The 16,057-nt window shown below is 27.5% G+C and overlaps 1 protein-coding gene across 2 annotated transcripts; it reads left to right on the forward strand.

The window, feature by feature from the left end:
- The first annotated feature begins 12,107 nt into the window (after window positions 1-12,107).
- LOC106371279 (MLO-like protein 11) lies at window positions 12,108-15,924 on the forward strand. 2 transcript variants are annotated; one of them, XM_013811326.3, is made up of 15 exons: window positions 12,108-12,642; window positions 12,719-12,776; window positions 12,856-13,097; window positions 13,187-13,303; window positions 13,422-13,482; window positions 13,685-13,776; window positions 13,963-14,037; window positions 14,140-14,225; window positions 14,382-14,431; window positions 14,558-14,598; window positions 14,675-14,845; window positions 14,934-14,969; window positions 15,059-15,126; window positions 15,212-15,272; window positions 15,352-15,924. In XM_013811326.3, the coding sequence occupies exons 1-15, from the start codon at window positions 12,502-12,504 to the stop codon at window positions 15,757-15,759; spliced, it is 1,707 nt and encodes a 568-aa protein (XP_013666780.1). In that variant the 5' UTR covers window positions 12,108-12,501; the 3' UTR covers window positions 15,760-15,924. The 2 variants fall into 2 exon arrangements, with proteins under 2 accessions (XP_013666780.1, XP_013666779.1); XM_013811325.3 differs by having other exon boundaries at window positions 12,112-12,642; window positions 13,682-13,776.
- Window positions 15,925-16,057: the final 133 nt, after the last annotated feature.

Below are 16,057 nucleotides of genomic sequence, written 5' to 3' on the forward strand. Positions count from 1 at the left end.
TCACGAGTGAGGCGTGATTCGTCTGCCATGGTTGTATCCTGGGACTCTATATTCGTACAGTCCCATCTCACTAACGGAGCAAATATTTTGAGTTAAGGAAAGATATCATATCTCGCCTCCATGTCTCGTTGCGAATACGATTTCTTATCGTTCTCGTATTCGTTTTCTATATTCGTCTATTTCCTTAACTTCGCTTTTATTATATCGTTTACATCAGTCCGGTTTACCGGCTTTTACATTATCTGCACTATAAAAATTACTGCGTTGTTTTCTTTAAATATATTATAAGTCTGTCTGCTACTGCAGGAACGGAAATATCTAATTTATCTTATTTCAAAACAAGACCAGTTTGGTATTGCAAATGTGTCATCATTAATGTTTGTCCTTGTTAGTTTCTGGTACGGAAGACCATTAGTTTCTCACTATTATTTTGTCGCATTTTTCTGATTGCAAATCACTATAAATAAACAAAGTGTTAAAAAAAAAGTTCTATAAAGTATACAATTTTTATAAGGCATTTAATATCCTTTTTTGTTACACAATTCAGTACTCCAACTTATTATTCTACTCGTTTTAATACACCAGTTTTGAAAATGTTAAATGTCTTAAAAATGTGTTCATTTAACATTTTCAAAATTGATGTATTACGATGGAACTAATTAGTTGTAGTATTAAACTGAATAATAAAAAATTTAGTATTAAACGGTTTATACAAATTTTGTAAAAGTACTTTTTATGAGCTTTTATTATTATTATTTTTTTTTTGTAACTTATGAGTTTTTATTTTTCAATTTGGAAGTTTATAAATTTTCACTTTGTGATAATTAAATAATGTGTAGGTTCAAATTGTTTTAATAATGTGTGGCCTTGCCTTTTTAGCGGGCCAGCCGAGTGGAGTAGCATGATGTGAACTAGACTTGTTGCGAAGCTGATGAAGTTTTGTGCAATTTGGAATCTTCGTTTCATTGCTGGACCACTAACCATGGAAGAAGTAAAATACAAAGATCTATAATATAATAATAGATATACATACATCTAAAAATAACATTTCCATCCGTTTCCAAAAGTAAGATTTTCTAGATTTTTTCTTGTTTCACCAAGATAGATTTTCGATATTTTTAAGGTACTTTGTATACTTTTGACTTTTGAAAAACATTAATTGCAAATATTTGAATTAATTAGATTTAATTGGTGAAGAATAAATGGAAAGTGTATAAAAATAAATAATAAATTAAACTGTAAACATTTATTATATTCTTAATAAGCGTGAAATCTCTATAAAATCTTACTTTCGAGAACGGAAAGAGTACTAAAAACGTTATTCGATGTAATCTCATTAATGGTAAAAATTGTAAATAAAATTTGAATAATTGGATCTACTCGTCAACTATCTTATCTGACCAAAAAAGAAAAAAATTCAACTCACAACAACCACAAAACATAGACAAAGGATACGAAAGGATAACAAAAAAGAGCAAAAAACAGGTTAAAATTTGTAAAGCATGTACAAAATTTATATAAAAATTATATTTAATTAATAAATTAACTTTTTTAAATCATTTTAAATATCATTCACCATTAAAACAGGTTAAAATTTGTAAAGCATGTATAAAATTTATTTATAAAATCCTTATATATACTAAATGTGTAGATGCTAAAGTATATATGTTGAAACACAAAAAGAAAATAAAAATGGTCCTAAAAAAATATTTGTTCTATAGTATAACTAAATAAAATTTTACAATATTTTGTATGAAAACTGTGAAAATTAAAAATATATATTTTGAATGAGGTTATCTATTTGATTATTTCAAGATATGAATTTATTGTACCGAACAAAATGTTATATATTTATGTAAGTATAATGTAAATTGGAGAATATTATATATAATAATAAATTATAAATAATATATATATATATATATATATATATAATTTTATGATTATATTAAAATTATACATTAATTATAAAATAAAAATCATACCCGCACGATCGTGTGAGTCAAGCTCTAGTATGTATTAATAATGAAAATTGGCCATGGAAATGCCAATATAAATATCTAAAAGAACATTAAAAATATATAAAATATACATAAATAATGATAACAGTAAATTATTAAAAAAAATACCATTTTTGAATTAAAAATTTATCATTTTTGAAATACTCTTTTAGATCCTTGCATTAAAATCATTATATCAACAAACACTAAAAATGAATAATGAACCGCAAACCTATTCATGAAAAGTTACACAACTCTAACACGTATGAAAGGCTATTTGTTTCGCTTATAAATTAAACTATAGTTTGACCTGCACTCTCGTGCGGATATTTTTGTGTTTTTTTAATTTTAACAAAGAGATTCTAAAGAAAATAATGTTTTGAAGCAGAAGGACCAAAAAATTATTTTCTTATGAAGAAAATAACTTTGATTGCCCTCTGTGAAGCTGTCCTTTGGTTATTATCTTCATGTCAAAGCTTTTAGTTTTCCATGATAGTTATTATGGGTTTCATGAGTATAAAGCAGAGAAATTAAAAAAAATAACTTATTTTTTGTCATAAATGTTTCAGATTTTTTCAACACGGCCAATCTGTCCAAAGAAGAAGACAATGAATCAATCTTTTAAATGAGTATAAAATGTTAATCAACTCTATGAAACCCGAAACCAACTTTTGAATTCTTCAAATTTCCTTTAATACTAGATCAAGATCTGTGCCTTGTGCGAGAATAAACATTATATATATATAAATTATTTTATGTATTATATATTTTTACATATTATAAAATAATAAATATATATTGAATAATTAAAAGTCAGTAACTATTACATATATAATTAAATTGGTGCAAACATATAAATCAACTTTATTAATCCAAAAAACAATTTATATATATATATATATATATATCTTTTAATATTAATAATTAATTAAATTAGATTTTTTACTTATATGATTTTGTAATCATCTGTATTTTTTGTAGCAAAAATTTTAAATCATAGATCATAAAATTTGAATGTGAGATTTTTAATAGTTTTAGTAATTTATATTCGTTTTAAAAAATTCAAAATATAACATATATAGAAAAATCTAAATTTTATTATATGGTTAATATAGTTGTTTAATTTATTTTAATAATTTAAAATTAAACAATACGATAGAATTATACTAATTTTATCAAACTTTTATTATTCAAAATCAATAATTGTCATATATACTTTAGCCACATTATGCAATTTTGTAACTTTTATTTAAGGAAATAACAAAGAATATTAATAATAAATTTATGGTGAGTTTAATAAATAGCTTATTATATAATTAGATGAACCAACATAATTCTCTAATGATTCTAATAATCATCTTAATGATGACAGGTGGCTACAAAAAAACTTGTAATGTTTATCAATTAATATATAGGGGATTTGAAGTTTTCATATTTAACTTTTGACTATTCACAGGATTTGCAAGAGTAAATAAAAAAAATTGCATAGATAGCTAGTTGATACACTAAAATTGGATCTTTATCTACTGTCAAGTTAACAGTGTAGTTGTAATATGTTTAGATTCAATTCCAGAAAACAGTTTACACTTTATCTCTATGGGATCAGAATTAAGCTAAAACGAAGTGGAGGTTTAGAGTACGAAAATAACGTAAAGAACAAGTAACAAGATTAAGTTGTTTTCGGATTGATTTAAGGCACTAGTCTAGGGTTTCTTCTTCAGGTAAGGAGTTCGTAAGCCAACCTATTATTCAAGTTCAGTTAATCGGCAAGCCTAAACTCGGATCACTCGTGTAGAATCGACCCACTCTCATGGTATCGATTTCTTTGCAAGTTGGTCTTGATACCTAAACTCTTGTTTGGATCAAGACACGCGAGCAAGCCTTAGAGGTCAAGTCCGATAAGTTCACAATGCACTCTAATATCTACTCTCGCTGACTAGGGATGCAAGGCTCATTCAAATCATATCAAGTTATCAATCAACGACTAGCTAAATTGATTAACCCTAGCTCGTGCACTAAGTGATCAGTTTGATGCAAGCAATAAGAACAGATATGAATGTAGACAATCTAAAGATAACTTATTTAAACTTAGCTCACGAATCCAAACCCTAAGAACCCTAGACTAACTTGGTGACTACTCAGACATTACACAAGAATAGAGAAGCATGATTTCTGAATAATACTGTATATAATAGATCAAGTAACAAGAAGATTCAGGATAATCTTCTCTAGATGAAGCCGTCTCCCTTACAATAGCAAATCGCCAAATCAAGCTCTCTAGGTCTTTCTTGCGTAAAAACTAAGGTAGGTCTAAAATAACGAATAAGGAACTATATATATAGGAGCCACAGGCGGCTATAGCAAAGAAATAGGAAATCTAGGGCAAATCCCGAAATAATTGGAAACTTCCTTTTTATTCTCTTTCGCTGGAACAGGCACTCAGGCTGCTCTGCTTGGCTGTTCCGCGTAAAAGATCCCAAATCATAGTTTTCTCTCTTCTTTTCCTCTAGCTGGTCCATTTCCCATCCAATGCAATTTCAGACCTGTTATGACTCGAGAAGGACTTAAAAGACTCGATAAAACCTTGAAAACTATTAGTAAAACATACATATAATGTGCCAAAAACACAATATATCACTAGTACCTCTAATTATGTATTGACCCATAGTGCCTCTAGTTATGTTTCGATCGATTACAGATAGTTCAAGTTTAAAGACCATAGGCATTGGTCACTTAGTTGTATATTACTATTTTTTGTTTGCCATGATGTATTCAATGTTTAGGGGGCCGCTTATGAAGAAATATTCTGTGAATGAAAAAGTATTGGTATCGGGAGTCATATATTTATAGTCTTCAGCTTAAGGTATTGGTTTTTGTTCGACAATAGATTTTAGCTAAGATAACAATTTAGGTAGTTTATATAAAAATTAAAAATCATGGGGGTTGACGGGTCAAACATTTTATACTAACAAACTAGATCTTGACCCGCACAGCCGTGCGGGTAATTATTTCAACTTTTATAAATATGCATACATATTTGGTTTACATGATTAGTGATATAATTTTTTTATAGTTCACATGCAGTAATTTGATTTATTGTTTTAAATTGTCAGTGGTATTTTTCTTATTAATTTTAAGTTATATTCACAAGAAATGACACTTAATTTAACACCAACTTGGATATTTCATTGAAGGTATACTTATATTTTATATTTTGGCCATACATCTATGTTAACCTATATATAGGTTTTGGCCATACATATATGTTATATCGAATTATTTGTATGATTTAAATATTTGTCTCAATGACCTATACTAAGTCTAATTCATAAAACGTCTATATCATTTGAATTATTGAATCAAAAGTGGTAGTGTATCGTCTTTGTCATTGTCAATGACCTACACTAGGTTTTGGCCATACAATATGCATACATATTTGTTTTACAGGATTAGTGATATAAATTTTTATAGTTCACATGCAGTAATTTGATTTATTGTTTTAAATTATCAGTGGTATTTTTTTTATTAAGTTTAAGTTATATTCACAAGAAATGACACTTAATTTAACACTAACTTAGATATTTTATTGAAGGTATACTTGTATTTTATATTTTGGCCATACATCTATATTAACCTATATATAGGTTTTGGCCATACATATATGTTATATCAAATTATTTGTATGATTTAAATATTTGTCTCAATGACCTATACTAAGAAGTCTAATTCATAAAACGTCTATATCATTTGAATTATTGAATCAAAAGTGGTAGTGTATCGTCTTTGTCATTGTCATTGTCATTGTCATTTTAAACCTATATTTTTCAACATTATCTTTGTTATATTGAGGTTTATTATGTTGTCTATTGGTGATTTAGATTTTAATCTTTTGGTTGTATTACTTCATAACTCTCGGATTATTTGCAAGGAGTTTTCGGTGTTAATTTTTTTTCTTGGTAATATTTCATCTATGATACATCACGTTATACAATTAACATTTATACTTTCCATTACATTTGATGATGAACGGATTGAAAATAAACATATCATACGAAATATTTCAAAACTGCACAAGATAAAAATAGTACAATAATAATGGCATTAATGAATAATATATAAACTTAGTCTATATAGAAATAAGAATGATTACATTTATGTTCACAAAGTATTCATATACTCCTTTTATTAAAATATAAATTAAACTGATCACTATATTTAAGAATACAAATCGATTGTACTATCAAAATATTATTTGTAAATCGATTGTTCGTACTGATAGCACATTTTTAATCATGTCGTACAAATTTTTAAATTGATAATCATATATGTTAGGAATCGAAGATTTAATTGAAAAATGTTATATTAAATTAATATCGTAAACTTAATACAAAATTATACATGATTTTAGTTATAATTACAAAATTATTTAGATATTTAAAAGGTTTGTTTTAGCAAAAAAATGAAAAATACATTTTTCTTTTAAACAATGTCAAAATTAATTACATATTTTAAGGGTTTGTTTTAGTGAAAAATGAAAATATATTTATATTTTAAATAAATACGAAATTAATTAAATAAGTAAAATAAAAGGTTTGTTTTAGTGAAAAGAATAAATTTATATTGTAGAAAAATATATGAAAATATTTTATTCAGATACAAATTTAGAGAAAATAAATGAATATCTATTTGATTAGTTGGTTTTAAAATAATTCAAAAAATTCAAATATTTATACAAAAATTCATTTAAGCAACTTTCTAAGGGGTGGTCCAAATAAAAAATCACACATAAAATAAGTCATGACTTCTATTTTAATAGATATGATTTTTGAATCTAATGTATTAATTGTTATGTTTCAAAAACATTTTGTCAAGTAAAAACAATGGGATTTTAATTCAGAAAATATAGGATATTTAAATGTACCTAATAAAATGGAAAGAATATTGGTTTGAACATTATATGAAATGGTTCTATTAAGACTTCTCTATAGTAGATAAAAAAAATAGGACTCTATTTTAATAGAGTAAACTAGATTTTGGTGAAAACTTTATATAATAGCATTTTTTCATAACATATGTAACCCGAAGTCTGAATCGAATCAAAACCAAAAAAATTTGATTTGTTCCTAGTCTGAAATGTAAGAATGAGTCTCGTAGGAAGGAGAAAAGCATATCCAAATCTGAAATGTTATTAGCCAAACCCGAAGAAGTGCTCTGAAGAAGTGGCCACTAAGAAGATAATTATCGAGCCTATTTTTTTTATAGAACATATAGTTATATTAAAATTTACTTGAATATAATTTTATGAAGATAAGTTAATTCATTTACATAACCCATCCCATATTAATTTTATTTACACTTTAAAGCTTAAATTATGGTACAAATTTATTTTTATTTTTTTATATTAAATATATGTTATTCAACCCATGTCATACTTGAATATATTAAATCATTTTCAATATTCTAATTTAAAAATTTAAATTAAAATATGAAATTATTTATTTAGTTTATATATCTTACTTTAATATTTTGTTTTAAAGTATGTTATAAAATTCATGAATATATGTTATTCTTTAATTTTATAATTTATAAACTAGTTAATAAATTGATTTAATTACTTTATATTTATAAATTGTTGTAGTAGTTTAATTATGAATATAAATTATGTATAATATAAATATTATAGGAATGTTATTTCTTATATTAAGCTATATTTTAAATTGGAACTGTTATTATTTTCAAAATTAAAAATATGTATTAATTTAATATTTGAATAAAGCACAATATTTTGATATTATAATATATGATTAATTAATTATTATATAAAACTATTTCAAAATATTATACTATAAAGAAATGTTCTATCAAAAGGTCAATGTAAAAACGTTGAGAAAATGAGTATTTTAAAGAGCATTTGCATATTCTAAATATTTTTTTTAATTATTGATTGAATAATAATAATCACATTACTTTTGCAAATATTTTGCCAATCAAAGTCTATGTAAGGCTTAAGAATATGAACGCACTCTTTCTGTTTATCAAAACAAAAAAAGAATATGAACACTCATTTTTGGTATAAAATGAATACTCATTTTATAAAAATTTGGTATAAAATTTAACATTTACACTAAAAAAAATGTATACTCATTTTTAGCAAAAAAAAAAAATGAAAACTCATTTTCAGTTTGGACGATGCACGCACACGCACGGCTTCAGATTTGTACTTGTAAAAGTCGTAACTGTGAAGTAAGAAGACTAATGTGGAGCCCTCCTCGATCGAAATCTCTTGCGGAGCTTCACTTTTTCCTTCTATTATTCATGAGAATTTGCACGTTGCCGGGGTCGTCCATGCAAGCGATTGCGTCACCTTTTTTGGTATTTTTTATTTGTCGGCGAGTAGAATTGTTAACAATTTGGTGTTTAACGAATTACCAAAAAAATTAATAGAATTTCAAGACATCATATTCCGGGGCATTTATTGTCTTAGCTTCTTAGGTAGCTTCCAGGTCCAGCTAAGTTTCTTAAAGAGACGGACAGCTTATTTATTCGTATAATTAGTTAATCAACTTTATTATACGTTACTTTCGAGAACGAAAAATTAAAGGGAAAATTGTTTTTTTAGAGCAAAAAAATGGTAACTATGTCCCTTTATACTAATCTACTAGGATAAGATCCGCGCCTTGCGCGGGATTAAGTTATTATTTTTATTATATTTTGGAGAATGAAACAATAGTTTGGCTTCATTTGGATTACGGGTGTTCAATCCGAATATCGGGTTGGTTTCGGTTCGGTTCGGGTTTTTTCGGTATTTGGTTAGTAAAATATAACTACTATTCTAAATCCATATTTACTTTGACTTTAGTCTTTCACATACTTTTGAAAGATTTCAACTGGACGACTAAATTGATCAACCAATCTTATTGCTTTAAATCATTAGTGTTTATATATATATATATATTATTTAGTTTGAATATTTATTAAATAAAAATTCATATGCGTTATATTTTATGATCATTTGTAACTTATTATAACAAAAAAATAATCTATTGATCACAAAATCAGAGTGGGAATATTCAAATTTATAATAATATATAGACGTTTTGAAAAATTCAAATATAACATATAAGAAAAAATATAAATGTTTTTATTATATATTTAATGTGATTTTTAATATCTTTCAATAATATAAAATTGAAAAAAAGAACTAAGATACCAAAATTGTTATCAAATATTTATTATTCGTAATAATTAATATTCATATATACGTTAATCATATTAGGTAATTTCGTAGCTTCTAATTAAGGACAGTGCAAAAAAAATTTTGGTAGATTATTTATCAATTCGATAGTTAGTTTAATAAAAAATATAATGTAAGTCAAGATGGACCAACCTATTTTTCTAAGAATAGTATATTTTATATAGTCGTTTATTAAATGAGAATTTATAATCATACAGTTCTATGATCATTCATATCATTTTATAACTGAATATTTAAATCATTGATAACAAAATTTTCAATGTGAAATCTTTAATAAGTTTATAATTTATAAATGTTTTTGAAAATTCATTGAAAGTTTTAATATTAAAATATTTATGTAATCTTATGGTGTATAGTATAATCTATATATATATATATAATATATATGTTTTATTATTAAATGATATTTTTTACTCATATGGTTTTAAAATAATGTGTATCTTCTTATAATATTAAATAAAAGTTCATATTAATACAATTTTATGATCATTTGTAACTTATTATGACAAAAAAAATAATCTATTGATCACAAAATTTTCAGAGTGGGGATCTTCAAATTTTTAATAATTTATAGACGTTTTGAAAAATTTAAAATATAACATATAAGAAAAATTATAAATGTTTTTATTATATATATAATGTGATTTTTAAATATATTTTAATAATATAAAATTAAAAAAAGAACTAAGATACAAAAATTGTTATCAAATATTTATTATTCATTATAATTAATTTTTACATATACGTTAATCATATTAGGTAATTTCGTAGCTTTTATTTAAGGAAAGTGCAAAACATTTTTTGGTACGTTATTTATCAATTCGATAGTTAGTTTAATAAAAAGTGTAATATAAGTTAAGATAGACCAACCTATTTTTCTAGGAATAGTATATTTTGTATAGTTATTTATTAAATATGAATTTATAATCATACGGTTCTATGATCGTTCATATCGTTTTATAAAAAAATATTTAAATCATCGATAACAAAATTTTCAATCTGAAATCTTTAATAACTTTATAATTTATAAATGTTTTTGAAAATTCATTGAAAGTTTTAATATTAAAATATTTATGTAATCTTATGGTATATAGTGTTTAATATATATATATATATATATATATATATATATATTTATTTTATTATTAAATGATATTTTTTAATCATATGGTTTTAAAATCATGTGTATCTTCTTATAATAAAAATGTTAAACCATTGATCATTAATTTTTAACATAATAATTTTAATAGTTTTAGTCATTTATTGTCGTTTTTAAAAATTCAAAATATAACATATACGAAAAAATCTAAATTTTATTTTTATAGCTAATTTGATTGTTTAATTTATTTTAATAATATAAAATTAAACAAAAAATGATGGAGGAGATATACATTGTTATCAAATCTTTATTATTAAACTCATTAATTGTCATATATATATTAGTCATTTATGGTAATTCCGTAGGTTTTATTTAAGGAAAGAAAATATCATATCATATCATTATATCATATAGTTTGACCAACTTATATATCTAACAACATATAAAAATCGAATGTGGACATACTTATTTTTCAATTAAATGTAATTGACTACCTAATTGAGTGCCACCTATGCATTGGGGCCTCTTTTAATTAATACAAAATTGAGGTTACATTTTTTCAAATGTTCCTCAATTAATATATAAGGGATACTACTTTATGTCCCATTAGACTAATTTTTTTCAAAATGGCAGTAATGCCCTTAAAATTGTAATTTTTTATTCCTTTTTCGTTTTTTTATTTTTTTGTTCTTTTTTCGTTTTTTTGTTTTTTTTTTAAAATCGATTTTTTTTTTCAAAATATAAAAGTGAATATTCCCAAATATTTTGTTTCCATATTTTTAGGAACTGATTTCTTATCCGTAGAATACAACTAATATGTAGAAATCGGTTTCTACAGTTTTTTAGAATTATAGTAATGTTTAGATTTTGATTTCTACATGTTTTAGATTTATAGTAAATCTGTAGAAGTCGGTTTCTACGTGTTTTAGATTTATATTAATGTGTAGATTTTGATTTCTAAAGATTTTAGAACGATAGGTTAAGTGCGGAATGTGTATTCTAAATATTTTTAGAATACTCCTATTTATGTAGATCACGTATTCTAAACATTGTAGATTCAATGAAAAAAGTGGATTTCGTTTTCTACTTCGTAGAATGTCATTTCTACTTTATTTAGAACATAATATGAAATTTATAATTTTAACTTTTTTATAACTGGAAAAAATATCACTAAGTTCATATAGGTATATTATCAAAAGTTATTATTTTTCCAAATTTTTTTTGTTTGTAAAACTATTTATTAAATTTATTTTCAAAAATATTAAAGGGTATTATAGAAAAATATGACACAAAATATAGATTAGTCTTAAGGGACATAATTACCATTTTTTTGCTCTAAAAAAACAGTTTTCCCAAAATTAAACAGATATGCAAAAAAAAAAAATTAAACAGTAAAAGTACTTCCTCCTTTCCATGAAACTATACTTACGTTCTAAAAATATGTTTTTCAAACATGAAACAGGAAATTGAATTTGGACGGAACATCCATGTAACCTAGTAAACCACTTCTTATAAAAAAAAAATATCCATGTAACCTTGCATTTAAGCTAAGTGTTTTATAACCAAGATATGTAATTAGAAAAGGAGGTAGGTCCCATAAGAGTGAAAAGCCAGAAGAGTATCTTACCATGTGAAGCTGAGGAAGGTTGTTTTCGGGCATCTGTCAGAATCTTCTTCGCTTTGCTTTTCCTCCTTTTCTTGTCAACATTTATTATTTATTTTCGTTTGGTCGGCTCGATAACACAAATCTACGTACTTAGCACAACTAACCATGACTGCACATGAAGTCAACCAGTTGTGACCTGAAAACAGCTTTTGTTTTCTACTTCCAAAAAAATTAAAATAATAGTCATTCGATTTTCTAAAATCCAAATTCGTATTCACCTTAGCAAACATCTCTCTCTTTCTATCAGTAACGCTCTGCCGCTGAATGATTGATTGATTTTCTGGGACTTACTGCAGTCGACAAATCTCACCACAGGATTTTCAAAATTTACTTTGTTTCGATCGCTTATTACTTAATCACTCCGAGGAAGCTTGACGGGTCTTTTAAAAGTTGTAGAATCAAAGGAATGTGATCTTGTTTTTCGGTAAGTTTCCCAAAGTTTCAGTTATTCGAAAGTTGCTTTGTTGCAAAAAAAAATCGAATGGGAGAAGGAGAAGAAAACGAAGCAGAATCAAATGAGAGATCCTTGGCTTTATCTCCCACTTGGTCTGTTGCTCTAGTCTTGACTGTCTTCGTCCTCGTTTCTCTCATCGTTGAACGCTCCATCTATCGTCTTAGCACTGTGAGTACCCTCCATTCATGTGTCTCATCATCTTCAACCTTTTCTCTAAATCGCTTGTTTTTATTTCTGGTGATAGTGGTTGAGGAAGACAAAGAGGAAACCTTTATTTGCTGCTTTGGAGAAGATGAAAGAAGGTTATTTTTTTTTTGTTTAACCAAAAATGAAACCTTTTTGTGTTTGTTTTCCTAATATATATTTTTGTTTTTTTTGCAGAGTTGATGCTGCTTGGCTTCATATCACTTCTTCTTACAGCTACATCTAGCACAATAGCCAATATCTGTGTCCCATCAAGTTTCTACAACGTCAGATTCGTTCCTTGTACACGTTCTGAGATTAAGGAGGAACTTGAAAACGAATCATCTGTCCAGAGAAATCTGTTGACCAAATCCTTCTTTTTCAGCATATTTAGGAGAAGAAAGCTGGAGGAAGGCATTCACCGTGCTACTTGCACCGAGGTAAACTTTTAAATGGTTTAAAATCTTTAGAATTTAGCATTTAGAGAATCTTCTGTTTATTTCTTAGGGACAATATTTCATTGTCGCAGGGGCATGAGCCGTTTGTTTCATACGAAGGCTTAGAACAGTTACATCGCTTCATCTTTATAATGGCGGTTACACATGTTACCTACAGCTGCTTGACCATGCTCCTGGCCATCGTCAAGGTTGTATCTTCTCTTCTGAATTTCTAGCTTCTCTAAAAAATTAAGCAACTCAGTGTGTGTTGATCTTGGAAGAATCTATGTTTTTAACATGTTTGATTGGCATGCTTTTCTTATCCAGATTCATAGTTGGAGGATCTGGGAAGATGTAGCTCGCATGGATCGACATGATTGCTTAACTGGTGAGCACCAAAAGATTCTTCAGTCTGCTCTCTTGTACAGTTAGAATGCTGTTACCGTATTTGACAGTTACATTTTATAACGATGTTCACAAGTTTCTTTAGCATTACGCTTTGTTTGCTTCCTCGTTCATGTGGGTTTAATGCTTTGATTATTCAGTGCTCATGTCTTTGATAATTTGTTTTTGCTTTCTTGAGACAGCAGTGACAAGAGAAAAAGTATTACGAAGGCAGACAACCTTTGTTCAGTATCATACATCTGCTCCTCTGGCCAAAAACAGATTGCTTATATGGGTGGTATGAGGACAACTTTGGATATGCATTTCTTTATTTTCTTAGTCACTGTTTGGAATAAACCAGAATAATTTGTGTTCACCAAGCTAAGCTGATAGTTTTTGAAATTCACGCAGTATACATTTATTTGGTTTTGTCTGAATTATCGGTTCATATAGACTGAGATGTCTTCGGTTTGTATGCTTGCAGACATGTTTCTTCAGGCAATTCGGACATTCTGTTGTTCGTTCTGACTACCTTACTCTCCGGAAAGGATTCATTGTGGTGGGTGATACTTATGCTATGTGAATATTTGCTGACAACAATCTTACAACTATATAAAAATTAATTGGTGCTGTTTCTTCTTTTTATTTCTTTGATGAGCAGAATCACCACCTCACATTAAAGTACGATTTTCACAGCTACATGATTCGCTCTATGGAGGAAGAATTTCAAAGGATCGTTGGTGTAAGGTGAGCTACCTTATCTTCTAGAAACATTGTGTGATATATCCAACTTAAGCTTTATATCTATCAAGTTCTACTATTTAACTATGCTAGATTTGTCTATCACAAATTACATTGTGTTAATTATTTACTGACTAATTTTGCTTCAATGATCTTCTACAGTGGGCCGCTTTGGGGGTTCGTAGTTGCTTTCATGCTCTTCAACATTAAAGGTTTTGAGTAAATCAAATTAAAAGACAGATGATCATTTTCTTTTGTTTCCTTTTAGTCCAATAGTGAAAAATCTTTCATATTATAGGATTTAGTTTTAAATCTGATTCTGCTTCTTGATACTGCAGGATCAAATCTCTATTTCTGGATAGCAATCATACCTGTAACTGTAAGAACTTCATTTTCATTTAATTTCAGAACATGGCAGCTTTAGTAAAATTTCAACTCCATTTTTTGTTTTCCAGCTTGTACTTCTGGTTGGTACCAAGCTGCAACATGTAATAGCAACTTTGGCATTGGAGAATGCTGGCTTAACAGAATATCCTTCCGGAGTTAAGCTGAGACCTAGAGATGAACTCTTTTGGTTCAATAAACCAGAACTACTCTTGTCCCTTATCCACTTCATTCTATTCCAGGTTTGCAATATCTTTCCTTAACATCCCGAGGTCCCATGTTCAGAGTCTTGATAAAAGTTGCAGCTAATTGCTTTCCATTCTCCAACAGAATTCATTTGAACTGGCTTCATTCTTCTGGTTCTGGGTATGGCAAATGAACCATATATTGAATTGATCTTTTGTAAGCTTTTTTTTTGAACTTACAATACATTTTTTCTTTATTTTTTTCTTCAGTGGCAGTTTGGTTACAACTCTTGCTTCCTAAAGAATCATCTCCTTGTCTACTTCCGACTTACTTTAGGGTAATTAAACCATTTTTTTCTCCTCAACTCATCCTGTAGACTGTTGCGCATATGAATTAAAGTAATATTGAGTTTCTCTTTGTAGGTTTGCTGGACAGTTTCTATGCAGCTACAGCACACTGCCACTATATGCATTGGTCGCTCAGGTAATAGAGTTAAAATCCATCCAAGATTTCTGACTTTTGATTGTTCCCTAATGGATTGTATAATATGTTTGACTCCTAGATGGGAACGAACTATAAAGCGGCTCTGATACCTCAGAGGATAAGAGACACGATTAAAGGTTGGGGAAAAGCTACTAGAAAGAAAAGAAGACATGGTTATTACGGCGATGATTCCACTGTTAGAACAGAAACAAGCACGGTTGCATCTCTTGAAGAATATGACCATCAAGTGCTTGATGTTGTTGAAACTTATCCACAACAACGAGGACAGAAAGGTGTTGAGCTTGAGTTACAGCCAGTCCAACCTCGTAATGCTTCTGCTTCTGTACCTAATGAATCTTCAAGTAGAGTTGGAACGCCTCTTCTTCGATCTTGTGTCTCTATTTCTTCAGCAACGACCCCAGAGCTAAGAACAGATCCTATGGAGACACTCTCGAGATCATCTTCATTGCCATTGAGAAGAGAATGATATATATATATACACTCATTAAAATAAGCTGAGTTGGACGATTGGTTTAGAGGAATATAAGTTTGTAGGAGTATTTTCAGTAGAAACATGTATAACAAGCTTACATAATCGCATGTACCACGTCTATCAATATTAGGAAGTCACAATGAACCCGGACATGATTAAGTTTTGGGAAAATCCCACGAAAAACCTTCAAAGTGTCGAGTACTTCCACTTTAAACCTCCAAATACTATGTTTCCATAATAAACCATAAAATTGACAACATTCTTAACAAAAACTGTAAAAGTGGTTTACGTG

The sequence above is a fragment of the Brassica napus genome, chromosome A10, assembly GCF_020379485.1.
Source record: "Brassica napus cultivar Da-Ae chromosome A10, Da-Ae, whole genome shotgun sequence".
Classification (NCBI taxonomy): Eukaryota; Viridiplantae; Streptophyta; class Magnoliopsida; order Brassicales; family Brassicaceae; genus Brassica; species Brassica napus.